The sequence below is a fragment of the Liolophura sinensis genome, chromosome 7 (genome assembly GCF_032854445.1).
Source record: "Liolophura sinensis isolate JHLJ2023 chromosome 7, CUHK_Ljap_v2, whole genome shotgun sequence".
In the NCBI taxonomy this organism is placed as follows: Eukaryota; Metazoa; Mollusca; class Polyplacophora; order Chitonida; family Chitonidae; genus Liolophura; species Liolophura sinensis.
Window position 1 is genome coordinate 1,148,273 of NC_088301.1, and position 27,336 is coordinate 1,175,608.

At 41.6% G+C, this 27,336-nt stretch overlaps 1 protein-coding gene across 1 annotated transcript in view; it reads left to right on the forward strand.

Moving 5' to 3' along the window:
- The first annotated feature begins 375 nt into the window (after window positions 1–375).
- The window catches only part of LOC135469731 (nucleoprotein TPR-like), a 75,337-nt gene continuing 48,376 nt past the window's right edge, over window positions 376–27,336 (forward strand). The window contains exons 1-27 of the mRNA XM_064748297.1: window positions 376–532; window positions 2,052–2,156; window positions 2,645–2,718; window positions 4,097–4,193; window positions 5,912–6,015; window positions 6,649–6,762; window positions 8,386–8,436; window positions 10,953–11,045; window positions 11,578–11,615; window positions 11,790–11,853; window positions 11,932–12,019; window positions 12,280–12,348; window positions 14,476–14,547; window positions 14,953–15,044; window positions 15,377–15,469; window positions 15,705–15,809; window positions 16,413–16,520; window positions 16,880–17,001; window positions 17,192–17,293; window positions 17,842–17,926; window positions 18,789–18,854; window positions 19,386–19,570; window positions 19,920–19,998; window positions 20,349–20,492; window positions 24,311–24,484; window positions 25,366–25,506; window positions 26,916–27,026. Coding sequence (XP_064604367.1) covers window positions 376–532; window positions 2,052–2,156; window positions 2,645–2,718; window positions 4,097–4,193; window positions 5,912–6,015; window positions 6,649–6,762; window positions 8,386–8,436; window positions 10,953–11,045; window positions 11,578–11,615; window positions 11,790–11,853; window positions 11,932–12,019; window positions 12,280–12,348; window positions 14,476–14,547; window positions 14,953–15,044; window positions 15,377–15,469; window positions 15,705–15,809; window positions 16,413–16,520; window positions 16,880–17,001; window positions 17,192–17,293; window positions 17,842–17,926; window positions 18,789–18,854; window positions 19,386–19,570; window positions 19,920–19,998; window positions 20,349–20,492; window positions 24,311–24,484; window positions 25,366–25,506; window positions 26,916–27,026 — 2,733 coding nt within the window. The remainder of the gene's footprint in view (window positions 533–2,051; window positions 2,157–2,644; window positions 2,719–4,096; window positions 4,194–5,911; window positions 6,016–6,648; window positions 6,763–8,385; window positions 8,437–10,952; window positions 11,046–11,577; window positions 11,616–11,789; window positions 11,854–11,931; window positions 12,020–12,279; window positions 12,349–14,475; window positions 14,548–14,952; window positions 15,045–15,376; window positions 15,470–15,704; window positions 15,810–16,412; window positions 16,521–16,879; window positions 17,002–17,191; window positions 17,294–17,841; window positions 17,927–18,788; window positions 18,855–19,385; window positions 19,571–19,919; window positions 19,999–20,348; window positions 20,493–24,310; window positions 24,485–25,365; window positions 25,507–26,915; window positions 27,027–27,336) is intronic.

A 27,336-nucleotide genomic window follows, 5' to 3' on the forward strand; every position in this document is an offset into this window, starting at 1 on the left:
ACAGCTCAACTGGCTGGGCTTTATGTACCGAGTGCAGCCCATGGAATCCGGCTGGGCTCTGTGTACCAAGTTCAATCCGTCTGGCTGTGCTCTGTGTACCAAGTATAGTCTGTCTGGCTGGGCTTTATGTACCAAGTACGGCCCGTCTGACTGGGCTCTATGTACCAGTACTAAGCACAGTTTGTCTGGCTGGGTTCTATCTACCAAGCACAGTCCATCTGGCTGATCTGTATGTACCGGTACTAAATAGAGTCTATCTGGCCGGGCTATCTGGAAAAATGACACTCATCACGAGTAAAATGTTAAGGGGAGATAATCGGAATTAGGCTAACTGAAAGTGCTTGCCCGGATTTTACCCACATCGCAGCGGACAACATGGCGGGTAGCGGGCTGCTTTCAAACATCATTGATCAGTCCGAGTTGTCTGCTTTATCTGAGAGTGTCGTTGAAAAAATTGATAGTCATTTAAATGGTCAAATAGCCCAAATCGAGGAGTTGAAGACGAATTATGAAAAACTTCGAGTAAACTCTGGTAAGTCCCCCACGATGTGCATATCATTCGGCACATGCCGTACAACAACAACAACAATGCTTAATCATTATTACAAACACACAGTTTTCGTTTGCGGAAGAAGAGTTGTTTATAACATGCAAGATTTTGTAATGATTAACGAAACTGACCTCAACGACAAATCTTCCTCCGTTCCTTCTTGGCACTCTTTTAATTGACACAGGTGATTACCAAGCAGCCAAAAACAACAACAACAAGAGGTTAGAATAGTTATGAAAACTGCGCCTTTTTCGCTGATTTAAACAATATATTTATTTCACCTTGTTCAAGTTCAGCCTCTGAATATCAGAATTTGTATCGAGTGAGGCCATAGTAAAGTGCGCTGAGCTTCCCTCACTCCCATTTTGAGATCAAACAACAGAGAAGAAAAAGGAGCTGCCCTGGTTTACCTACACCATTAGTAGCTTATCCAACCTACCAGGATCACTTTCTTTCTTGTCGTTGGTTATTTAATACCTTTCAGCCAGTTAAACACTCAAGCCCATTCCAAATTATAGTTTATTTCTCTCATAAAACATTGCTAGTATCATTCAGAATAGAATGATCGTGTGTAATGTGCTTCAACAACAACGTCAATCTGACCTGATCTTTTTTTACGATTTAATCTGAAACCACTCCTAGCTTATAACTACGCGCCCCATCACAGAAAAATACTTTTCTATACCCTTAGCCACTTTCTCAGAAAGTCGTTTACTTCAAAATAGGCTTTTTTGTGTAGTTAGACCCGACTTCCAGATACTCGCATGTTGTTAGAAGCCAAACTTTATTTTTCTCAATGCAGCCCAATTGAATGTGAAATGTGAATCTAAAGTGAAATGAACTGTTAGTTGCATAGTAAGTGCACTATTCTACATATGCAGACTACTTTTTTTTTAATTTTAACCAGGTTTTTGTCATGAATGTTCATCCTACCATTAGTTTGGCATTACACACCCTCACTTTTATGGTTTAGACTTTTATGGTTTTATTACATAGTTATATTGCTTCTGATGTCCTTTTTTGACTGATTAGTAAATGACTTATCTGTAGTAGATTGACTACTTCACGTTTTATTGTTGCGATAAAACTGAAATATTGTTGAAAGTGACTTTAAAATTTTCACTCACTCACTCACTCACTCACTCACTCACTCACTCACTCACTCACTCAACAACAACTGCTGCAAGGGCCCTTGATATTGTTGTACATGTAACCTACAGCTGAAAATAGTAAAATGCTAGCTCTGGGAGGCTGTGATGATGTATAGTATCACAGCCCTGTCAACCCTGGGGAAACCCACGACCATCCGCAGGTTGCTGACAGACTTTCCCACTTGCGACTGGAGAGGAAGCCAGCATGAGCTGGACTTGAACTCACAGCGACCGCATTGGTGAGAGACTCCTGGGTCATCACGCTGTGCTAGCGCGCTAACCAACTGAGCCACGGAGGCCCCCTGCTGATACATGTATAATACTATAACATCCAATCCTTGTGTTCACAGAACAACAGTATTTTGACATTGAGAAACAGTTGGTTGAGAGCAACAGCAAGCTACAGTCTGAGGCAGAAAAAGCTAACAGGTTAACCACACAACTTGCTGAACTAGGTATGTACTCCAGTTTGAGCACTTGATTTCCTACATTGGTAATTCTGGCCGCTGTGGCATATAATCGTGAGTGAAGGCAAGATTGGCCGCAGGTTGGTTTGATTTCTATATTATGGCACTCAAGATATAATCTGTCCCCCTAGTTTAAGAACACCCCAAAAACAAAAGAGAAAAGGGACAGTTCTCCATGTCTGTTGTATTGTCTCACCTTTAAGAGTGGCAGTGGTTTGGCTATGATCACCATAGCGTAAGGGATTTTCCTTAAGAGCAGCATTCAACCACATGAAATAAAACAGTAAATGAATTTCAGGTGAGTAAACACACGTATAAACTAGAAAGCTAAGACAAAAAATACTTTGCCAGTAGTACCACTGATATTTTGAAAAACCTCTGTACGTGTGTATGTGGATGTCATTTAATGTCTTCGTAAAACATATGATTGCTCTGTCTTGTCTTTCTTATGCATGTAATTTTCTGTCTTTAAATAGAGGAGAAATATGAAGCTGCCAGTAAGAAGTTACAGACCTTGGAGGACACAGAACAGGAGAATTTGTCAACACAGGTAGGTTGTGCTGAACTTTTGTATGGTGGTAAGGTGGTACATGTATATTCAGCTATGGGGTGTCACTTTTGTAAGGTGGTACATGTATATTCAGCTATGGGGTGTCACTTTTGTAAGGTGGTACATGTATATTCAGCTATGGGTTGTCACCTTTGTAAGGTGGTACATGTATATTCAGCTATGGGGTGTCACTTTTGTAAGGTGGTACAGGTATATTCGGTTATGGGGTGTCACTTTTGTAAGGTGGTACATGTATATTCAGCTATGGGGTGTCACTTTTGTAAGGTGGTACATGTATATTCAGCTATGGGTTGTCACCTTTGTAAGGTGGTACATGTATATTCAGCTATGGGTTGTCACCTTTGTAAGGTGGTACATGTATATTCAGGTATGGGGTCTCACTTTTGTAAGGTGGTACATGTATATTCAGTTATGGGGTCTCACTTTTGTAAGGTGGTACATGTATATTCAGCTGTGGGGTGTCACTTTTGTAAGGTGGTACATGTATATTCAGCTATGGGTTGTCACCTTTGTAAGGTGGTACATGTATATTCAGCTATGGGTTGTCACCAATGTAAGGTGGTACATGTATATTTAGCTGTGGGGTGTGACTTTTGTAAGGTGGTAGATGTATATTTGGCTATGGGGTGGCATTAATTTTTCCTCCTCACATAGTTAAAGTTTATCAGGTACCTTATGAAGTTTAGTGGTAGTATGAGTTTGTTTTGAAATCTCAGTAAAAATGAACTGTGTGTGCTCTCTGTGTTGTAGCTATGGCTCACTCATGGACTTTGCTATTTGTGTTGGAGCTGTATGTGCCCTCTGTGTTGTAGCTGTGGCTCCCTAACTGTGTTTGCTCTCAGTCATGTATCTCTGGCTCCCTCACTGTGTGTGAACTCAGTGTTGTAGCTGTGGCTCCCTCACTGTGTGTGCACTCAGAAATGTAGCTGTGGCTCCCTCGCTGTGTGTGCTCTCACTGATGTAGCTGTGGCTCCCTCACTGTGTGTGCTCTCACTGATGTAGCTGTGGATCACTCACCATGTGTGCTCTCTGTGGCTCACTCACCATATGTGCTGCCTGTAATGTAGCTGTGGCTCCATCACTGTGTGTGCTCTCAGAGATGTAGCTGTGGCTCACTCACTGTGTGTGCTCTCACTGAAGTAGCTGTGGATCACTCACCATATGTGCTGCCTGTAATGTAGCTGTGGCTCACTCACTGCGTGTATGTTGTGTGTGGTAGGTGTAGGCTTACTCATTGTGTGTGCACTCTGCATTGTAGCTTTGGGTCACTAACTCTGTGCATTGTAGCTGTGGCTCACTCACTGTGCTGTGTGTTCTAGCTGTGACTCACTAATACTGTGTGCTCTCTGTGTTGTAGCTGCGACTCACTCGTAGTAATGAGAACCTGGAGGCCGAGAAAAGGGACCTGGCCGTGCTCCTGGAGAAGAAAACCAAAGAAATAGACTGGCTCAATGGTAATATGTTATGATGGTTAGATCAGTGATAATATTCATGTATTTACTGATTTGATTAGTGTTTTACACAGTACTCTAGAATATTTCCCTTATAGAACGGCAGCCAGCATTAAAGTGGGACGAAATTGTGCAGAACTCAGGGGCAACCCACTACCCTCCGCATGTTGCTGACAGACCTTCCCACATACGGCTGGAGAGAAAGCCAGCATGAGCTGGACTTGAACTCACTTCAGAGGCTCCTGGGTCGTTGTGCCGCACTGGCGTGCTATACATGTAAGATGTCATGATGATTGGCTCAAATAGTGATACAACACATTATGATGATGACTGGCTCAATAGAAATACAACATATCATGATGACAGACTCTGTCGTAATACAGCATGTCATGATGACTAGTTCAGTGGTAATACAACATGTCATGATGACTGCCTCAGTGGTAATACAACATGTCATGATGACTAGCTCAGTGGTAATACAACATGTCATGATGACTGCCTCAGTGGTAATACAACATGTCATGATGACTGGCTCAGTGGTAATGCATCATGTCATGATGACTAGTTCAGTGGTAATACAACATGTCATGATGACTGCCTCAGTGGTAATACAACATGTCATGATGACTAGCTGAGTGGTAATACAACATGTCATGATGACTGGCTCAGTGGTAATGCATCATGTCATGATGACTGGCTCAGTGGTAATACAACATGTCATGATGACTGGCTCAGTGGTAATGCATCATGTCATGATGACTGGCTCAGTGGTAATACAACATGTCATGATGACTGGCTCAGTGGTAATGCATCATGTCCTGATGACTGCCTCAGTGGTAATACAACATGTCATGATGACTAGCTCAGTGGTAATACAACATGTCATGATGACTGGCTCAGTGGTAATGCATCATGTCATGATGACTGGCTCAGTGGCAATGCATCATGTCCTGATGACTGGCTCAGTGGTAATACAACATGTCATGATGACTGGCTCAGTGGTAATGCATCATGTCATGATGACTGGCTCAGTGGTAATGCATCATGTCATGATGACTGGTTCAGTGGTAATACAACATGTCATGATGACTGGCTCAGTGGTAATACAACATGTCATGATGACTGGCTCAGTGGTAATGCATCATGTCATGATGACTGGCTCAGTGGTAATACAACATGTCATGATGACTGGCTCAGTGGTAATACAACATGTCATGAGGACTGGCTGGGCATATCCCTATCAGCTGTCCGAAGAAGTGTCCAAGTTTTTATTGGGATTTTTATTTTTGAGATTATCTAAATCACTGTCAGAGAAGGCTTTAATTCTGTTGGGGATGGACAAACATCAGCCTTTGGGGGGGGGGGGTAATTTTGCATCTTTTTGATCAGAACAGTTCATGCATCTAAAAATATGACATGAGTAGTTATTTGCTGGAAAAATATGATTTTAAGAACAGCTGTTACTGAAATGTGTGAAAGAAGATCTGCCCTAATACTTCTAACATTTGGGACGGATATTAGTAGTGCTGAAAGTAGAATATTACATTTCTTTTGGATAAATGAAGTATGTTCATTAAATGGTGTAACCATGTGAAAAAAAGAAACTCAGTATTCCTGCTACAATTCCATATATATTGGCTGAAGTGAGCAATACTTTCATACATGTACATTGCATGTTGTGTACAATGAATTGCTGAGAGCGTGGTTATCTCCCCTTACAGAAGAATGGAAGAGCCTTGGAGAGAAGTTGTCAGCAGCAAACAGTGCAAAATGTGAGGCATTGGCCAAGCTGGAGGAGATTCAGAGTCAGGATGTCATGGCCAAGGTTAGTGTGGATTTTACACACCCTCACATCTGTGTAAAGGTAAACCACCATATAAAGCAAGTCACATGTGAAAGGATGGGTTAAGTTGTCAACGGAAACATACATTTTTGCAGAATTTCACGTATGTTAACCTTCGAAAACACATCTGCAGTGTATGTGCCCTCACATATTAAACTTTTTCCCGTAGGAGTTTCATTTTAATTCGGACAGTATTATGAAAAAAAATTACTATATGTTCTTAATAAAGAAACCACATGACACTGAATTTATTGTGTTTATGTGTATAGGAAAATACTGGTAATGTGAACATTTCCTGGGAAATTGTCAGAAAGCTTTCAAAAGTTATTATGTAGATGGTGGTTTTTCAATGTGCTATACCCAGTTTATGTAGTTTCCATTGAACTTAGGAACAATAAACCTGCTAATCAGATAATTATAGAGGAAAGTGATGACTGAAATACTTATATACTGTAGCAAGCTTGGCAGCTGTAGAAGCTCTTTTGCAGGATTCTTTGGTTTTGATCCAGAAGTACACATTCTGACTTCATTGCCAAATCTGAATATGGCAATGAACACCAATAGAATCAGTTTTATGTGTAGTGCTGAAGAAGTAAATGCTGGTTGATATTGCAGTACAGAGAGAAACGTTCGGAGCAGGAGAATGAGATGTTGAAGCAGCAGGTTGAATGGCTGAAGACAGAACTGGACAAGAAGAGTAACGACTTGATGAACATCAGGAAAGATCAGGTAATAGCCACACCTCAAGGAGCAGAAGTTTTGATCGTCTTCTGTACTTCAAAGAGAACACCTTGTGATGAGCTTTATGGTTTTTATAGCGACGTTCAGTGTTGTATGTGGGAAAGTTATGAGGTATTAGGCTGAGTGCTGTGAACCACCCACAAATCTCATCGTCTTTATCTAAATAAGATTATTATTCAAATAAGTGCCCTAATTCTTCAACCTTTTCACACATGAACCAGCAGCTTTCAGTGCAATTAATGCACATTCTTAATTTGATTTCAGAGACAAAACTACATTGGTTGGGTTGGCCTGTTTCAGGGTTTCACAAAAAGTATAATTTTATCAGTCTACACAGAATATTGCCTTCAGAATATACTTGAACAAACACCTTTCAAACATGTGAAAATGTTGGAGAAATACACTGTTACATGTAATTGAAAAGTGCAAGTTTTAGATAAGGATGCTGGTTGTGTATGAGATATTCTGAGGATATACTGTGTAAGATCTTTATCACCCTGTAAGGTCTTTATCACCCTGTAAGATCTTTATCACCCTGTAAGATCTTTATCACCCTGTAAGGTTTTTATCACCCTGTAAGATCTTTATCACCCTGTAAGGTCTTTATCACCCTGTAGGATCTTTATCACCCTGTAAGGTCTTTATCACCCTGTAAGATCTTTATCACCCTGTAAGATCTTTATCACCCTGTAGGATCTTTATCACCCTGTAAGGTCTTTATCACCCTGTAAGATCTTTATCACCCTGTAAGATCTTTATCACCCTGTAGGATCTTTATCACCCTGTAAGATTTTTATCACCCTGTAAGATCTTTATCACCCTGTAAGATCTTTATCACCCTGTAAGGTTTTTATCACCCTGTAAGGTTTTTATCACCCTGTAAGATCTTTATCACCCTGTAAGGTTTTTATCACCCTGTAAGATCTTTATCACCCTGTAAGATCTTTATCACCCTGTAAGATCTTTATCACCCTGTAAGGTTTTTATCACCCTGTAAGATCTTTATCACCCTGTAAGATCTTTATCACCCTGTAAGGTCTTTATCACCCTGTAAGATCTTTATCACCCTGTAAGATCTTTATCACCCTGTAAGGTTTTTATCACCCTGTAAGATCTTTATCACCCTGTAAGGTTTTTATCACCCTGTAAGGTCTTTATCACCCTGTAAGGTCTTTATCACCCTGTAAGATCTTTATCACCCTGTAAGGTCTTTATCACCCTGTAAGGTTTTTATCACCCTGTAAGGTCTTTATCACCCTGTAAGATCTTTATCACCCTGTAAGGTCTTTATCACCCTGTAAGATCTTTATCACCCTGTAAGATCTTTATCACCCTGTAAGGTCTTTATCACCCTGTAAGGTCTTTATCTGTCATAGCTCATCTTTGTATTGTGAACTTAAATGAGAAATTAGGGTCTTGGTAATGCGTATGAAATACTGACAACTTAAGGCCTAAGGTGATTTTTCTTTCTCACCAAGTCATCTTACAGTGAGATATCACATTGAAGAAGTTGCATGTTTTCTAATATTTGTTGCAGGCCAGGTGATAAATGGTAATTTTGTCTGCCAGATTTTGATGTATTGTTAATGCTTTAATGTTTTTATTTTGTAGTCATCAAGTTTACTGGAGCTGCAAAGTCAACTGGATGAGAAAACGCATTCTGTGAGTGGTGTGAAATGCTACCATTTATTAAAGAGCCTTTGTAAAAAAACAAACCCTTTCAAAAATTTTAACTCTGCACATATTTATTATCCCACTCTTCAACAAAACAGACATCTAGTTTGGGTGTACGGTTCTGTCTGTCCATCCATTGAACTTTGATTCCTGTACCATAACTGCTCCAGATATTGTCTAATATAAAATGAAATACTATGTGTAGATTTATTTTGTGACCCAAAGGGTCAAGTTTACTACATGTGTGAGTTTCACTTGAATGATAGATTACTCCAGATTCTTTGCATGACCAAAGATAAAGACTGGTTATATGGACTGCTGTGTGAAGTGCACACCATTTTGCCACATTTTGAAGGAAAAAGCCTCGCAGATTTAAGGTGTCCTCGCGGAGACAATTTTTTCTGTGACAAAAATCAACAAGCCTGTAGTCAGTGAGGCTGTAGGTTCAAACCCAGGCTCTGCTAGTTTTTTGGCCATGACTTTACACGGTTCCAAATTACCATTGACTTGTTGGATGTCTGGCCCAAAAATGGTTATGTGAAGCACTAACAAATGTCCGGTTGAGGATTTGGCGATGAAAACTTGCATATACATGAAATTTTGTTACTTCCGTCTTTTTCCCCGACTGACATTCGAGTGGATTCGTAGCGGTGCCTTTTATTTGTAAGAAAACGTCAAATTACTTCAAATCATCGATTCATCTGAAAATCGTGTTTCTATGAAATGTATCAGACTTCCTGTGCGAGACTTTCCCTGTTACGAACATGGATTACCCTGTTCCTGTGGCTTTTCATTGAGTAAAGAGATGCAAGGCGCATATCGTGACGTGAAGTTCACAGGGACTGGAGGAATATGTTAGTCATCGGCATCGGCAGCGAAACAAAAAATGTCGGTCCCTCAAACCTACCAGCCTACTTAAATTTGGGTTTACCAAGATATCAACTAATGAACCGACCCAAATGATGATGCTAATCTAACAACGGCGTCAGCTAGGTGATGATATTTCAAGAAAGATTGGAAGCGATGCATTGCGAAAAGTGTGAAAATTACATTGAACGAAAATAACCCTCCAGGTCAGTTATAAAGACAGCTACATGTCAAAACCAAGTACAAACTCAGTGCATTTATTCTTATATTGGCCAACAGTTCAGTGCGTAAAAATTTTGCTCTGTGAGTTGCAAAAATGTCCGGTAACTTTTAGGGATCAAGAGGACAATTGTCCTGTCGGCTTTACTTCTAATTTCCGTCCCTGCGTTTAATGATAAGTAGATTGTTATACACTCCTAGTACCATGGCTGAAAAATAATCCAGGGATGTTAATTGCAGTTTTATAAGACACTGATCTAGAACTACATGAATCCAAAGTGTTGTGTCCTCTCATCCATTAAACATTTACACGAAAATTGTGCAAAGGGACCAGGTCTCAGGGACCAGAGGGACCAGGTCTCAGGGACCAAAGGGACCAGGTCTCAGGGACCAGAGAGACCAGGTCTCAGGGGAACAAAGGGACCAGGTCTCAGGGGAACAAAGGGGCCAGGTCTCAGGGGAACAAAGGGACCAGGTCTCAGGGGATATTTGACTCACAAGCATGTCTCAGGGGAACAAAGGGGCCAGGTCTCAGGGGAACAAAGGGACCAGGTCTCAGGGATATTTGACTCACAAGCATGTCTCAGGGACCAAGGGACCAGGTCTCAGGGGCCAAAGGGACCAGGTCTCAGGGACCAAAGGGACCAGGTCTCAGGAGAACAAAGGGACCAGGTCTCAGGGGAACAAAGGGACCAGGTCTCTGGGGAACAAAGGGACCAGGTCTCAGGGACCAAAGGGACCAGGTCTCAGGGACCAAAGGGACCAGGTCTCAGGGGAACAAAGGGACCAGGTCTCAGGGGAACAAAGGGACCAGGTCTCAGGGGAACAAAGGGACCAGGTCTCAGGGGACATTTGACTCACAGGCAGATTCCTGGCTCATGCAGACATCCGGTGCACAAGGCTACAGCATGGTGAGCAACATGCTCAAAGACACTGAGATGTGGTTTGTAGTATAAGGTCTTCTAACCATGAGACACATGGGGCATGAGCTCTATCCCAGTCTTGGACAGGGAAGGTTCCCCACTTGATGCTTTGTGACAGTAAACAGTCAGTAGCTTTATGAGGCCAGTTGAGCAGTTGTGTATCATTTGAAGACCACTTGTCTTCCACCAACATAATGTACAAGGCTACATTGCCAAAGGCTAGTGCTCTCCTCTGGGCACTTTGGTTTTCACAGTTCATAAAACTGTCTGCCATTGAATAAGTAAGTTTTTTTTAGTACGATGTTAAACACTCAATCAAATAATAAATAAATGTAATGCTGACTTAATGCGTTTGATTATTTTATACTGAAAAAAATGAGTATCTAATTTACTGTTTGGTTGAAAAGAGAGTTTTGGTGATAGGAGTCAAAACTAAGAAAGTTTCACTGTGATAAGTTGTGATTAAACTTGTGAATGAGTGTTTGTTTTCTGCAGGCCAACCTGCTTCAGGATATCGTGGACAGCCTGAGGAGTGAGAAGGAAAGTTTGGCCAGGAGAATCAACGAGCTCATTGAGAAGCAAAAGGATGTGAGTTATCAGTCTATTTTCCTTCATTGTGGACTTGTGGATAATGAGAAAAACGTCAGTTTTGTTGTGGACTTTTGGATAATGAGAAAAACATCAGTTTTTTGTTGTGGACTTGTGGATAATGAGAAAACGTCAGTTTTTGTTTTGGACTCGTGGATAATGAGAAAAACGTCAGTTTTTTGTTGTGGACTTGCGGATAATGAGAAAAACGTCAGTTTTTTGTTGTGGACTCGTGGATAATGAGAAAAACGTCAGTTTTTTGTTGTGGACTTCTGGATAATGAGAAAAACGTCAATTTTTTGTTGTGTACATGTGGATAATGAGAAAAACGTCAGTTTTTTGTGGACAGAATACTTTATAGTTGCATGAAAGTAGGAGCAAGATAATATGTCTACATGATAATATGGGGGATTTAAATAAACAGTAATCTGCTGAACTGTTTTCCAGTCTTTGCCTCTGGTTAAGGTAGAGGGTTTGCTTCCAGCGCCCAAGGGTTTGGATTGTACCATGTATTTCTGGAAATTCTTTACAGGCTGCAGAGAGCTATGCTCAAAGTGAAGAACAGTTCAAGTTGAATTAGAGTCACAAAAGAGGCTTGCCAACCTTTATAAAGTAAGATTTTTACATTCTATTCATTTATTATTCTATGCAGCAAGTTTTAATGTTCTGTTGAGTATGGTATGGATGTGTTATAATCCAATGGCCTCTGTACTGTGCAAAGGCTTTTGACTTCACTTTCTCCAGTTCACAAGATGGTGAAACCAAATCGTTGTTGTTGTTGTTTACTTCCTCCTGTAAAGAATGTGGTGTAAGTGATGGTCAGCAGAGATGGAAACCATGGTAACCATGGAGATTGTTTAACCCATTACTGTCCATTGTAATACAGGAAGCCTCTGAAGAGGCAGAAACCAAATCTAATGAGCTGTACAGAGCCACTGAGGAGCTGAGACGACTTGGTGTGGAGGCCTCCCAAGGTGAGCACGTCCCTGTCTTTACTCTGCACCACAGATTAACAAGCCATTGGCCACAAGATCAGTTCTGTACTATAACAATGTGAAATGTGAATTCACAAGATTTGAATACAGGATCATACATTCAGGAAAGTTTGAGAAGCTCATAAACTTTTTATTTCAACACCTGTTGTCTGTGTCACATAATGTTCTAAACAGTGGTAGAGTGAAATCTGTAACTAGGATGAAATTAAATACCTAATACAGCATTTCTTTGTTTTCAGCATATGAATCTCTGGAAAAGTCTATTGAATCTCTCAAAGAGAAACACAGAGAAGAGTTGGCTGAAAAAGGTGAGTATAAAACTGACCTGAATTTCCTTTCATCATTTCCCCCCCCCCCCCTCCACCCCCACTTTAGTTCTCTTGTAGTTGAGGGATTAAATTAGTTATTTTAGATTACAGTGAATCATGTTTGTTTATAGTATTGTGTATAAAATGATTTCTTTTTGTTGATGATGAATTTCTGATATTGTCTCTTTTATGAAAAAAAGAAAAGCTGTTTTAACCTGAGGCGTTGTTTAATAATTTGTTGAGAAATAATTTGTAAATAAATAATCAAATAAATCAAAGCACGACTAGACTTTTACCACTTCTGGTAGCCTGATGTCTATGAAGTTCATGATAATGGTTAAACAACACAGAAAAAATGTAGAGGGAATGTACTGGATTTGAGCCGTAGACTGCCAGGCATCATTTACAACTGGCCAAGTACAGAAGACTATAACAGAGATTAGGTGGCTTTGATCTTCTGCTGATACCTGAGGACAAAAGACAGAAGGAATACATTGTTGTCAAGTTCGTGCTGAGAACAGACGACAGAAAGAATACATTGTGGCAGAGCTGATGACCCTTGCCACGGTAGACTGCAGTCAATAGATTCATGCAGTCAAGCATGAAGCTCTCGTGATATTTACATAAAACGGTTTTGTCAAATTTATATTTTTGGGGGTCAAAACATGAAAACAACACAAAGTACAAAAAAATTTGTGCAAATTTGTAATCGTGAAGTCAGTAGGCACGAGATAGTGTGCTTGTGTAATGATTTTAAGCAGTTTTAAAATTTAACATACTTTTGAGCCAAGTTCATTGGTCAGTTTTGGCCTGATTTGCATAAGGAAAAGTTTATCTCCATAGGTTTAGCCGTTTTGGAGGACGAGATTTTTTTTTAGCTAATCAATAAAATTCAAAATGGCCGCAAAATCATGTGACTGGAAAAACAGCAGAAAACGCTAAAAGTTGCTTCATATGTTCCTCATTAAAACTCCAAAGTTTGGTTTTTCTACCTTTACCAGTTTTTGAGATACTGCAATTTTATGAGTTGACTAAGAACAATAATGTAAGACTGATAAGGAATAGACTGGACTTGAACTGCAGATCTAGTGTGCATTAGTTTTCCCAAAAAAAAAAAAGAAAAAAAAAACAGAAAAAAGTTTGGCAAGATTTAACTGCATTTGAACCTCAGACAGCTAGAGACAATGTGCATTGGGGCTTGAGGGCAACAATTGGATTGGCTCTGTACGCTCTAAATAAATTGTATGCTGAATAGTAGAAATAAGCACACAAAAAGAAGAAAAAACTCGAGAAAAAAAAAAAAAAACAAGAAATGGGACCGGTACGTGTATGGGATTTGAACCCTAGACTGCCAGGCATCATGTACAATTCGCCAAGTACTGAACACAGTTGTTTCCACGGTAAACTGCAGTTAATAGTTTCATGCAGTCTACGTCAAAGCTCCCGTGTTATTTACATCGGGCAGTTTTGTCAAATTTTTGTTGGTTTCTTGGTCATAACATGAAAACAACACACAGTACAAAAAAAAATTCTTGCAAATTTGTAATCGTGACACCAAGGAGCACCAGATAGTGTGTTTGTTTAACAGTTATAAAATTGACCTACCTTTGAGCCAAGTTCATGGGTCAGTTTTGGCCTTATTTGAACACCAAACTTTTTTTACAATCGGGGTGTGGTGATCCACCTAAAAACGAAAAGTTTATCTCGATAGGTTTAGCCCTTGTGGAGAAGATTTTTTTTTGGCTGATCAATAAAATTCAAAATGGCTGCCAAATCACGTGACTGGTAAAACAGTACAAAACCACCAAAAGCTGCTTCACATTTTCCTCAGTAAGGCTCCAAAGTTTGGTTTTTCTACTTTTACCAGTTTCCGAGATACTGCAATGTTACGAGTCGACTAAGAATAATAATAATAATCCCCTAATTAAAAGCTTTATTGAGAGGTTTTGCTCACCAAATACTGATGGCTTCTGCTTCATGTAGTTGACCAATAATGTCTACTATAATGTCAACAAAATATTCTGAGGGCAAAGGAAGATACCTGTCAAAAATGAGTAAATACAGTTTGCTAACTTGTGAAAAGGAATAAAGAATTGCATTTTAATTTCTTCTCTTGTTTGCATGTAGACGTAAGGATAAATGCTTTAGTAGAAGAGCTGGAGAATGCCAATGCCTTGATGAAAACAGCCAAACTAAAAGGTAAATGTGATTACTGTATATCGTTTACATCTGTTGACATTTCCTCCAACTGGTACATCCAAACCAAACCATGTTTCTGGTATCTTAGCTTTGTTATTTACTTACCTTCTTTTGAAATTAATAGTATGCATTTCTGTTGTTAAGAGTTGCTTTCCAGATAATAAAAAGTTCGATTTGCACGTGAAAAGGTTGATTTTCCAATATTAGGTTAAACATGTTCAGATATATGTATTTTATTGCAGAGGCCTAATGCTAGTGGTTATCTTTTTATTTAAAAGTAGAATCAATTAAAAGAAGAAAGAAAGAAATATTTTTTTCTCTTGAAACTGGTCTTGACTGGGGACATTTGTTTAGAGTATAAAGTTTCATCACAAACATCACTGTGTGAGGATTGTGCTGTTTTAGGGTTAGAACTGACAGAAGAAGGGATCGAGGCCTTGTCCCCTGCTGCGGCAGCTGCCAGTAAGATGCTCAAGTCTGGCATGACACTCACACAGGTAGGCACACAGATTTTAGCACCTTCCTTTGTATGTTATACTCTTTCGTTTTCTACAAACTGGCTTTTGTAGAACTAACAGTTAAATTAAATGCTAATTTCTTAGTGTCAACAATTTAATTCAGGAGCAGATTGTGTTATCATTTGCGATGGTTATGCATTGTAACATTTGTTTTTGAGGGTTCCATGCAGGCTTGTTAAATTTACTCCCACATATCCACATTCGTGTCTAAGTAAACTTAAATAAAGAAACAAAGAAATATATATATATATATATATATCAAGATTTTTGATTTTATGACAGGCCTATGACATGCCCTTTTGCTTTTCTAGATCTACAATGAGTATGTGAAGAATTATGATGCCCTTCAGGAAGAGAGGGAAGAAAGTGAGCGCCTTCGTGAATATGTGGAGCAAATCATGGAGGTGAGCTGTAGTGGACAAAACTCCTGAGTTATTGTTTGTAGAGTTACCGTTTGTAGAATGCCAGATGTCTAGTTTTCCACTAGGAGGTTGTTTCATTTAATGAGCACGGTATAAAGAAGGAAGACCTTGGCACTGCTCTTGTGATGTTACAAAAGTACTTATGATAACCTGAAGGAAGCGTTAAGGGAATCACGTGCATTTGTAGCATGTTTTGATGTAACTGATTATTGAACAGGAAATAGAAGAGAAGGCCCCATTACTGACGAAACAGAGGGAGAATTACGAAGAGGCTTTGCAAACCATCACGCGACTGACCCAGCAGCTGGATCTCGCAATGCATGTAAGTAGTCTACAGTAGGAACGCCAAAGTGGAGCCAAACAAAAGCCCAAAACCAAGTCTGTAATATTCCATTCTTGCCTCATGATATGTTAACATAATATCTTTATTTACCGCAGGTAGCACAGTCGATTGACAGTGCAACTGATCTTCCCCAAGGCCTTCACAGAGATAACAATATATAGGACACATGTACTTCAAATTAATCAAAGAATATATAAAAATATACAACAAGAAAAAGCATTGTGTAGTTTGAAAAACAAAGGTACAGATTCATATTTACAAAAAGAGACAACACAATCAATAGTGCTGTCCCCTCAACTGTCCCACCCAGCAAGAGAAGTAGGGTAGTAGGAGACGGCCCATTACAGTCTCCTTTCCACCCACCTGCTGATTATAACTGAAACATTTCAGGTAAGAGATGCCTGTATGGATATCCAGGTGGTTGACCTTGTCCAGATCAATATTTGAGTACCACGTTTGTATTTCAGAGGGAAATATATCACTAGCCTTAGTTGTATGCAATGACTTTGTTAGGTTAATTGACAGCTGCCTGTGAGGTAGTACAGTACAAGTGTTTGCTGAGGGTGTGTTTGACATTTCCAGGAAGTGGAGAGTATGAGGACAGAAAGCGAGGACAACCAGAGGAAGGCCAGTCACTTCCAGAGAGAGGTTCAGAAAGTCAAGCAGCAAAATGTGGATCTCAGCCAACAGGTAAGTTTGTTAACTCACACGTGCATGGATGTGAAACATTTGGCTATGTTTGAACTAGCAGTTTTCTTGTTCGGTAATGCATGTTTCACATGGTTTTATACATTTAGATTACTTTGCAGCAGAACTCCAGTACCTCCTCACACCTGTTATTCATTTTCCTGCCTGCCATTGATGTGTCTGTCAGTAACATAAATCTAATGGAACAGAACTGGTTGCTCAAAGTTGTCTGCTCTGACTTGTTCTATGATAGTAACTGTCACATGATAACCTGTCTATTTTCCCACTGAAACATGTGAAATGCAATGTAAAAATCAACTAAGTAAGACCGTAGTAAAGTAAATAAATCTTCCCCCACCCAGGTGCGTTTCCTGCTGAAGGAGGTGGAGGAGCTACGAGGAGGGCGAGTCGTACGCGAGGATGAGACTTTCTCTGACGTGACCTGCTCCTCCCAGGCTGTCTCTCAGAGGCTTGTTAACTTCAGGTAACATCTTGACATACATGGGACAGACCTTATAAGAATTTATTTTGATGTCAAGAATGTTTAATTGTTTGATTTCTAAAATTTAAAAAAATCAGTAATATTCTGTGTTAACAAATTTCATCAGCTTGAGACTGTTTGCTGAGATTACATGGTATCTGTTTCAACATCCGTGTGTATGTCTGTGTGTCAGGAACATTGAGGAGCTCCAGGAGCAGAACCAAAAGTTATTGGTGGTGGTGAGAGATCTCGGCCAGAAACTGGAGGAGAAAGAAGTGGAGGTCAAGGACTCAAGGTTAGCACAAGGGTCAAAGGTCAAAAATTGAGGGAGAGGTGGAGACGTAGTTAAGTCAAGATGACTTAAGATCAGGAAAATAGTCTTTAGCTGTATAATTATGTTGTCATGTACCTGTTGCTTTTCATAAAGGACAAATATTGCTGGATAAGCTTACAGCAAACCTTTGAATCTGCCTGTTCAGGTAGGCATACTCCCGCTGTGAATATATCACACTCTGTGTACAGATGGCAGGATATGAGTGCTGTATTTATAAGAGTGTAATGACTTTTCATTTTATCACAGACTTGCCAAACAAAGAAAGAACCCAGAAAGTAATTCAGTCATGAATAAAACTGTTTGTATCTTAACATTTGAGTTCATTGAGATATTAATAATGGTAATTCTCAAGTTTTGATGTAAAAATATATAATGTTTGAATGATATGTGAATGATATAAGTTTTTGTTCTGATGAAAAACGAAAATGACAAGCGCAAGATGATTTTGGTAAAATTTGAATTCGAAGGATTGCTGGAATCTATTTATGATGCTGTTCATCTGTTGTCAGAATCACAGAACTGCAGGAGCAGCTGGATGGCTGTATATCTGAGCTGGAGGAACTGAGAAATGCTCGTAACAGACAGATGGAGATGGTTAGTGCATTCACCATGTGCATGTAGCTGTGGTTTAGTACCATCTTGTTGGTCTGAATTTTCGTGATCCACATACCAGAGACATCTGTCCCTGTGATCACACATTGTCAGTAGAAAGTAACAAGTCCTATATAGATACAGGTCAGGTTGGAAATTAGATGTTATCGAATGTAGTTGGATTTTGGAAGTTGGGGGGCTATGTAATAGCGTGTGAGGGTTTTATTATTATTTGAGAGATGGAAAACTTGCCACATGAAGACACCAATGGCCCTCTCTGTCTCACTCATCAGCTGCTGAAAGTCAGTTGAATAGAAACTTCTCCCTGCTGCAGATTTGGTGTTATTAATTTGCAGACAGAAATTAACTCCAAAAAAAGAAAATTTCCATGAAAGCATAGGTAGCCAGTTCCTGCAACAAGTTTGTGTACTGCTTTGTAAAGAGCAACTTACATCATTGTAAAAAAGAAAGGTGGATGGTGCTGTATGTGGCATGTGATGTTGTGAAACAGGCTTACAGGCATATGTTAAACACTTCTCTGAATTTGTGCGCTTTTCTCATTCACACTGGATGTAACTCTCAGCTGGATTTTGTTTTTATTTGAATACAGCTGTGTTCATGGCTCAGTACAGTTGAACACAATGTACTTCATGTATGTAATAAGTGAAGGTGTATTCAGATGGTATGCAGTTTTAGTGGTAATCTGCCTTGTTAATCCTGCTTGTATGTTGCATTACGCCAAATGAAATGCCTGCTTCATGTATGTAATAAGTGAAGGTCTTTTCAGATGGTATGCAGTTTTAGTGGTAATCTGCCTTATAAATCCTTTTTCTCTCTCATCAATCTGTGTGGTGTTCCATTCCAGGCAGAGTCAATCATCCGCCAGAGAGACATGTACAGAGTACTGCTGGGACAGACAGGTCAACTGCCAGTAAGTAGTAACTCTTGCAAGGTAGCTGTCCATACTGGCCAAGTGTTCTAATGTGTTCAAGCTCCAGTAGGGTAACTCTGAAGTTGTTTATGTCCTGTTCTCGCAAGGTGCAATTTCTCTGCGAACCTTCGACCCACACACATAACCATTGCTGTGCAAGCAAACTAGTATTAAGATAGTGTCAAGAAAAAAAAACATTTAATCACATTAATAAATATATTTAATATGCTCAGACTTGCATGTATAATCAGTATAATATTGCATGGTATCAGAACTGGAGAGTTAATAATTTTCTAAAAACCTATAGTAATTTTGTAATATATTTAGCCTATCAGCTTATTGAACTGTGTATTAGTCAAATCTAAAAATCTGATGATCAAAAATTGGATTTCAGGGAAGTAGACTGGCCCCCCAAAACATTAAACATTGCCTGAGATGTTACTTTTCCATGTTGTAGATAATTATAGGATTGTGTGCTTGTGTTGTTTCCTTTAAGAAGAGTGTTCAGTACCAGTTATTTGTTTGCCTCAGGCTAAGATAGCTGCTGGCATCACCTCCCCCGGTGCTGTCCCTGCCACATCTAACAATGGGTCCGGCCCGGGGAAAGTCTTGAGTCCTGAGGTAGACACTAGACAGATGGAGGAAATGAAAACAGCTCTTATTGAGCTCAAGTCTGAGTACGACACCTACAGGAGAGAGAAGGCCGAAAATGACAAGTAAGCCTCTGATTTACAGCCGACAAGTAAGGCTGAAAACGAATTGTATTAAACACACACACACATATATATGTATATATATATATATATATATATATATTTTTTTTTTTTTTAAAATTGAACTCTTTATAAAAAACTCTTCCTAAAGTGCTGCTTTTGAACGAGTATAAAACTGTATAAAACCTAACCTCTATAAATACATGTGCAGTACTGACGAGTATGGAATAAAACAACAATCAACTATGAGGAAATAAATAAATAAAAATCTGGTTAAGACTCATCCTGATAAATAAAGTCTAAAGTTCTGCCTGTTTGCGTTGTGTTTAGCCTGTGTTGTTGTTGCTGGCAGGATCTTGAATGAGCAGTTGGATATACACAGGTCAGAGGCTTCCAGCCTAAGGGTACAGAATGCCAAACTTGTCTCTCAGGTGAACATTTCTTCTCTGTTTTCCCATAAATTTGAGGAAATTCTTGATGTATTCTGACTTTGCTGGTCTGGAGAAAAATCCTCAGAAATAAAGTTTACGCAAAATACATAAAATTAAGTAACTGGGTGGTGGTTTGGTTGGTGAATTGTATAACGTGGACTTTATTATTTGTTTTGGATTTTTTCCATATGCTCTCTACATGTTCCACCTGAAATGGACATTATCCAATTTCTTGATTGAGAACAGAGATCTTAAAATAAAAGCATCCTGACTTTTCCAGTTGTAATATTTTGATTTCCTTTGAAGTCACAAAATCACTGACATTTGATGCCCATTTTGTTTCCCATCAGCTGGACTTTGCTACAGAAAGGTACAAGATTCTGCAGAATAATGCCGAGAGCTTCAAGAAGGAGATCACATCACAGAGAGACAAGAACCAGAAATACACCACTGCAGTGATGAAACACGAGATGACCATAAACAGCCTGAAACAGGTGAGGCAACCCGGTGTGGCTCTGGGCACAACTGCACCATTCCAGTGTGGCTCTGGGCACAACTGCGCCATTCCAGTGTGATGCTGGGCACAACTGAGACATGCCAGTGTGACGCTGAGCACAGCTGAGCCATTCCAGTGTGGCTCTGGGCACAACTGAGACATTCCAGTTCTCACACCCGAAACATCCCACACAACTGAGACATGCCAGTGTGGCTCTGGGCCCAGTTGAGACATTCCAGTTCTCACCCCCGAAACATCCCACACAACTGAGCCATTCCAGTATGACTCTGGGCCCAGTTGAGACATTCCAGTTCTCACCCCCAAAACATCCCACACAACTGAGACATGCCAGTGTGGCTCTGGGCCCAGTTGAGACATTCCAGTTCTCACCCCCGAAACATCCCACACAACTGAGCCATTCCAGTGTGACTCTGGGCCCAGTTGAGACATTCCAGTTCTCACCCCCAAGACATCCCACAGAACTGAGCCATCCCAGTTTGGCTCTCGGCCAAGTTGAGACATTCCAGTTCTCACACCCGAAACATCCCACACAACTGAGACATGCCAGTGTGGTTCTGGGCCCAGTTGAGACATTCCAGTTCTCACACCCGAAACATCCCACACAACTGAGACATCCCAGTATGGCTCTGGGCCCAGTTGAGACATTCCAGTTCTCACCCCCGAGACATCCCACACAACTGAGACATGCCAGTGTGACTCTGGGCCCAGTTGAGACATTCCAGTTCTCACCCCCGAGGCATCCCACACAACTGACACATCCCAGTGTGGCTCTGGGCCCAGTTGAGACATTCCAGTTCTCACTCCCGAAACATCCCACACAGCTGAACCATTCCAGTGTGACTCTGGGCCCAGTTGAGACATTCCAGTTCTCACACCCGAAACATCCCACACAACTGAGACATCCCAGTGTGGCTCTGGGCCCAGTTGAGACATTCCAGTTCTCACCCCCGAGACATCCCACACAACTGAGACATGCCAGTGTGGCTCTGGGCCCAGTTGAGACATTCCAGTTCTCACCCCCGAAACATCCCACACAACTGAGCCATTCCAGTGTGGCTCTGGGCCCAGTTGAGACATTCCAGTTCTCACACCAGAAACATCCCACACAACTGAGCCATTCCAGTGTGGCTCTGGGCCCAGTTGAGACATTCCAGTTCTCACCCCCGAAACACCCCACATGACTGAGACATGCCAGTGTGGCTCTAGCCACAGTTGAGGCATTCCAGTGTGACAGGGCACATTTAAGATAGCCCAGTTGGCACATCTGAGACGTCGCAGTGTGGTTCTGGGCACGTCTGAGACATCCCAGTGTGGCTCTGGGCACATCTGAGACATCCCAGTGTGGCTCTGGGCACATCTGAGACATCCCAGTGTGGCTCTGGGCACATCTGAGACATCCCAGTTTGGCTCTGGGCCCATCTGAGACATCCCATTGTAGATCTGGGCACATCTGAGACATACCAGTTTGGCTCTGGGCACATCTGAGACATCCCAGTGTGGCTCTGGGCCCATCTGAGACATCCCATTGTGGCTCTGGGCACATCTGAGACATCCCATTGTGGCCCTGGGCACATCTGAGACATCCCATTGTGGCTCTGGGCACATCTGACATCCCATTGTGGCTCTGGGCACATCTGAGACATCCCATTGTGGCTCTGGACACATCTGAGACATCCCAGTGTGGCTCTGGGCACTTCTGAGACATCCCAGTGTGGCTCTGGGCACTTCTGAGACATCCCATTGTGGCTCTGGGCACATCTGAAACATCCCAGTGTGGCTCTGGGCACATCTGAGACATCCCATTGTGGCTCTGGGTACATCTGAAACATCCCAGTGTGGCTCTGGGCACTTCTGAGACATCCCATTGTGGCTCTGGGCACATCTGAAACATCCCAGTTTGGCTCTCAGCACACATGAGACATCCCAGTGTGGCTCTGGGCACATCTGAGACATCCCAATTTGGCTCTGGGCCCATCTGAGACATCCCAGTGTGGCTTTCAGCACACATGAGATATTCCATTTTGGCTCTGGGTACATCTGAGACATCCCATTGTGGCTCTGGGCACATCTGAAACATCCCAGTGTGGCTCTGGGCACATCTGAGACATCCCATTGTGGCTCTGGGCACATCTGAAACATTCCAGTGTGGCTCTGGGCCCATCTGAGACATCCCAGTGTGGCTTTCAGCACACATGAGATATTCCATTTTGGCTCTGGGCACATCTGAAACATTCCAGTGTGGCTCTGGGCACATCTGAGACATCCCAGTGTGGCTCTGGGCCCATCTGAGACATCCCATTGTAGATCTGGGCACATCTGAGACATCCCAGTTTGGCTCTGGGCACATCTGAGACATCCCAGTGTGGCTCTGGGCCCATCTGAGACATCCCATTGTGGCTCTGGGCACATCTGAGACATCCCATTGTGGCTCTGGGCACATCTGAGACATCCCATTGTGGCTCTGGGCACATCTGACATCCCATTTTGGCTCTGGGCACATCTGAGACATCCCATTGTGGCTCTGGACACATCTGAGACATCCCAGTGTGGCTCTGGGCCCATCTGAGACATCCCAGTGTGGCTTTCAGCACACATGAGACATCCCATTTTGGCTCTGGGCACATCTGAAACATCCCAGTGTGGCTCTGGGCACATCTGAAACATTCCAGTGTGGCTCTGGGCCCATCTGAGACATCCCAGTGTGGCTTTCAGCACACATGAGATATTCCATTTTGGCTCTGGGCACATCTGAAACATCCCAGTGTGGCTCTGGGCACATCTGAAACATCCCAGTGTGGCTCTGGGCACATCTGAAACATTCCAGTGTGGCTCTGGGCACATCTGAGACATTCCAGTGTGGCTTTCAGCACACATGAGATATTCCATTTTGGCTCTGGGCACATCTGAAACATCCCAGTGTGGCTTTGGGCACATCTGAAACATTCCAGTGTGGCTCTGGGCCCATCTGAGACATCCCAGTGTGGCTCTCAGTACACATGAGACATCCCAGTGTGGCTCTGGGCACATCTGAAACATCCCAGTTTGGCTCTCAGCACACATGAGGTATTCCAGTGTGGCTCTTGACACAGATGAGATACCATACCATGGCTCTTGGCAAAGTTGATAACCATTTGATCAAAGTTGATCACTCTAAAGCCAAGGTCCACTTACAGGTTTTCTACTACATCAGTCATAGGAAACAGTCTGGACAAAAATAATGATTATCTACCTGTAAAGGTAGCCTATTCGGTATAGTACATGTATGTTGAAACACTAGAAACTGGAAAAGTAAAACCTACCATTGTAGTACAAAATGGAAGTGTGTTGCCAGGAATGCTGTAAGCTGCTTTGTCAGACCCAGGCTCTTGTGTCACCAGGAACTGATGGTTACTCAGGAGATGATGACCAGGTTACAGGTTCAGTGATCTTGTTTGTGTTTGTGTCCCCATCATCCTGTTTTGTTTATGTCACCATGATCTTGTAGTGTTTTTGTCATTGGGACCTGGCTGTATTTGTGTCACACAGATCTGGTTGTGTTTGTGTTACCATGATCTTGTTGTGCACCAATGCGGTTGATGTGAGTTCAAGTCCAGCTCATACTTGCTTCCTCTCCGGCCATACATGGGAAGGTCCGTCAGCAACCTGCGAATGGTCGTCGGTTTCCCACGGGCTGTGCCCGGTTTCCACCCACCATAATACTGGCTGCCGTTGTATAAGTGAAATATTCTTGAGTACGGCATAAAACACCAATCGGATAAATAAATAAATCAAATCTTGTTGTGTTTGTGTCACCAGGATCTGATGGGGGCTCAGGAAATGGTTACAAGGTTACAGGTGCAGTGCCAGAACCTGCGACTGGAGAAGGACTTGCTGAAAAGTGCAGAGGCGCGGCTGCTACAGGAGAAGGAGAACCTGCTGAGAGAACAAGGATCACAGAACATCCTGCTCACAAGTCTACAGACAATACAGGTCAGTTATGTTTTACAGTGGATAAAGGATTCCCTTAGGACAGTTTTGGCGTCTTGCAATGCGTATCATGTGGACATTTTTGTTTGATTTTTGGAAATAATTGCATCTATCATTATTACTCTTAAATGTTTACAGTGTGGTGATGTAAGTGGTAGAGTATAACTGTTTCACTACTTCGTTTGATGGGCATTAATTCATGAAAGTATGACATCTAAGTCTAAATAGAAAATCATTTTTGTCTGTCCTTTAAACTAAGAAAGAAATAATGTAATTTTAAACAGAAAATCATTCTTGTCTCTGTCCTTCACATTAAGAAAGAAATAATGTAATTCTAAGCAGAAAATCATTTTTGTCTCTGTCCTTGACATTTAGAAAGAAATAATGTAACTCTAAACAGAAAATCATTTTTGTCTCTGTCCTTAACATTAAGAAAGAAATAATGTAACTTTAAACAGAAAATCATTTTTGTCTCTGTCCTTAACATTAAGAAAGGAATAATGTAATTTTAAACAGAAAATCATTCTTGTCTCTGTCCTTAACATTAAGAAAGAAATAATGTAATTTTAAACAGAAAATCATTTTTGCCTGTGTCCTTCACATTAAGAAACAAAGAATGTAATTGTAAACAGAAAATCATTTTTGTCTCTGTTTTTCACATTAAGAAAGAATGTAATTGTGAACAGAAAATCATTCTTGTCTCTGTCCTTACATTAAGAAAGGAATAATGTAATTGTAAACAGAAAATCATTCTTGTCTCTGTCCTTGACATTAAGAAAGGAATAATGTAATTTTAAACAGAAAATCATTCTTGTCTCTGTCCTTAACATTAAGAAAGGAATACTGCGTTCACAAAAACTCCCTGAATGTGTTTGTTTCACCAGAATAACCTTGAACGCGCAGAATACGAGACAAAGACAAAGCTTGGCCAGAAAGTAGAGAGTCTGGAAAAGGAGTGTGGAGGTTTGAGGAGGAAAATGGACTTGGAAAGAGATCAGCACACAGCTGCCATCAAGCACTGGGAGGTGAGGCTTATACACTGGCGGGGGTGGGGGGTGAGTGCTAAACACAGGGAAATGAGTCTCAAACACGGGGGGAGGGGGGTGGTTGAGTGCTATAAAGTGGGAGGTGAGGCTTATACACTGGGGGTTGGGGGGGGGGGAGGTGATTGCTAAACACTGGGAAATGAGTCTCAAACACGGGGGGAGGGTGGGGGGGTGGTGAGTGCTAAACACTGGGAAATGAGTCAAACACGGGGAGGTGAGTGCTGAACACTGGGAAATGAGTCTCAAACACGAGGGGGGGGGGGGCTACACTGGGAAATGAGTCTCAAACATGGGGAGGTGAGTGCTGAACACTGGGAAATGAGTCTCAAACACGGGGGGGAGGGGGGTGGTTGAGTGCTATAAACTGGGAGGTGAGCCTTATACACTGGTACACTGGGGGTTGAGTGCTAAACACTGGGAAATGAGTCTCAAACACAGGGAGGGGTGAGTGCTAAACACTGGGAAATGAGTCTCAAACACGGGGGGATGAGTGCTTAAAACTGGGAAATGAGTCACAAACATTGGGGGGGGGGGGGTGAGTGCTAAAAACTGGGAGGTGAGGCTTATACACTGAGGGGTGAGTGCTAAACACTGAGAAATGAGTCTCAAACACTCGGGAGTCGTGCTAAACATTGGGAAATGAGTCACAAACACAGAGGGCGTGAGTGCTAAAAACTGGGAGGTGAGTGCTTAAAACTGGGAGGAGAGGCTTATACAGTGGGGAGTAAGTGCTAAAACTTGGGGGGAGGGGCTGGGGAGGTGGGAGAAAGAGACAAACACTGGGGGGCGAATAAACTCTGGGAGGTGCGATTTAAACACTGGGAGGTGAGGTTTAAACACTGGGGGTGAGTGCTAAACACTTTGGGGGGGGGGGTGAGTCCTAAATATTGGGGGTGAGAAAACTCGGAAAGGTGAGGCTCAAACAGTGGGGGGTGAGGTTTGAACACTGGTAGGTGAGGTTTGAAAACTGTTAGGTGAAGTTTAAACACTGGAGGGTGTGTCAAACACTTGGAGGTGAGGCTCAAACACTTGGAGGTGAGTGCTAAACATTGGGAGGTGAGGCTCTAGCACTGGATGGTGTGGATCAAACACTGGCAGGCAAGGGTAAAGCATTGGGAAGTGAGGCTTAAACACTTTGAGGTGAGGTTCAAACACCCAAAGGTAAGGCTTGAACACTGTTGGGGCTGAGGCCTACACGTAAACACTGGGAGACGAGGCTTAGAGGCCGCACAACATATTAGGCTCTCCAATTGGACATTGACAGGAATTGAAATTCAGCCTACATGAAATGTTCTCATACATCCTAAAATAAATGGGACACTCCCCATCCCTTCCCTTATTTTTGTGTCGGCAGCATACTAATGGTTCTAATTTCTCTGTGTTGTCAGAGTCAGGTACGTGAGCTGAGAAGTCAGCTGGAGATGGAACTGACCAAACATCAGGGCACACGGGAACAGCTGGCTAAAGTCACAAGTAACCTCGCCAGTCTGCAACAAGAGGTAAAACTGCTCTACTTCAGACTGCAAACTCTCTGTGAAATGCTCTTGTTTTAGCTTGATGGATGAAGTTGTAGGTTCAAATCTAGCTCACATGGAAATGATGGCAAAATGAGATGAAAGAGCATCAAAACGTATTTCAGATATGATCTTTAATATGTTTTTGGATTTTTTTTCTTTGGAGAAAAGGGTTTTGAACATATTTTTGTGTGGTGGGTATTTGGGACCACAGTTTGGTATCTATCATTGTTGCATAATAATGTTCTAAATAATGATGTGATGCATGTCTAATAAATTGATTTGAATATGCATT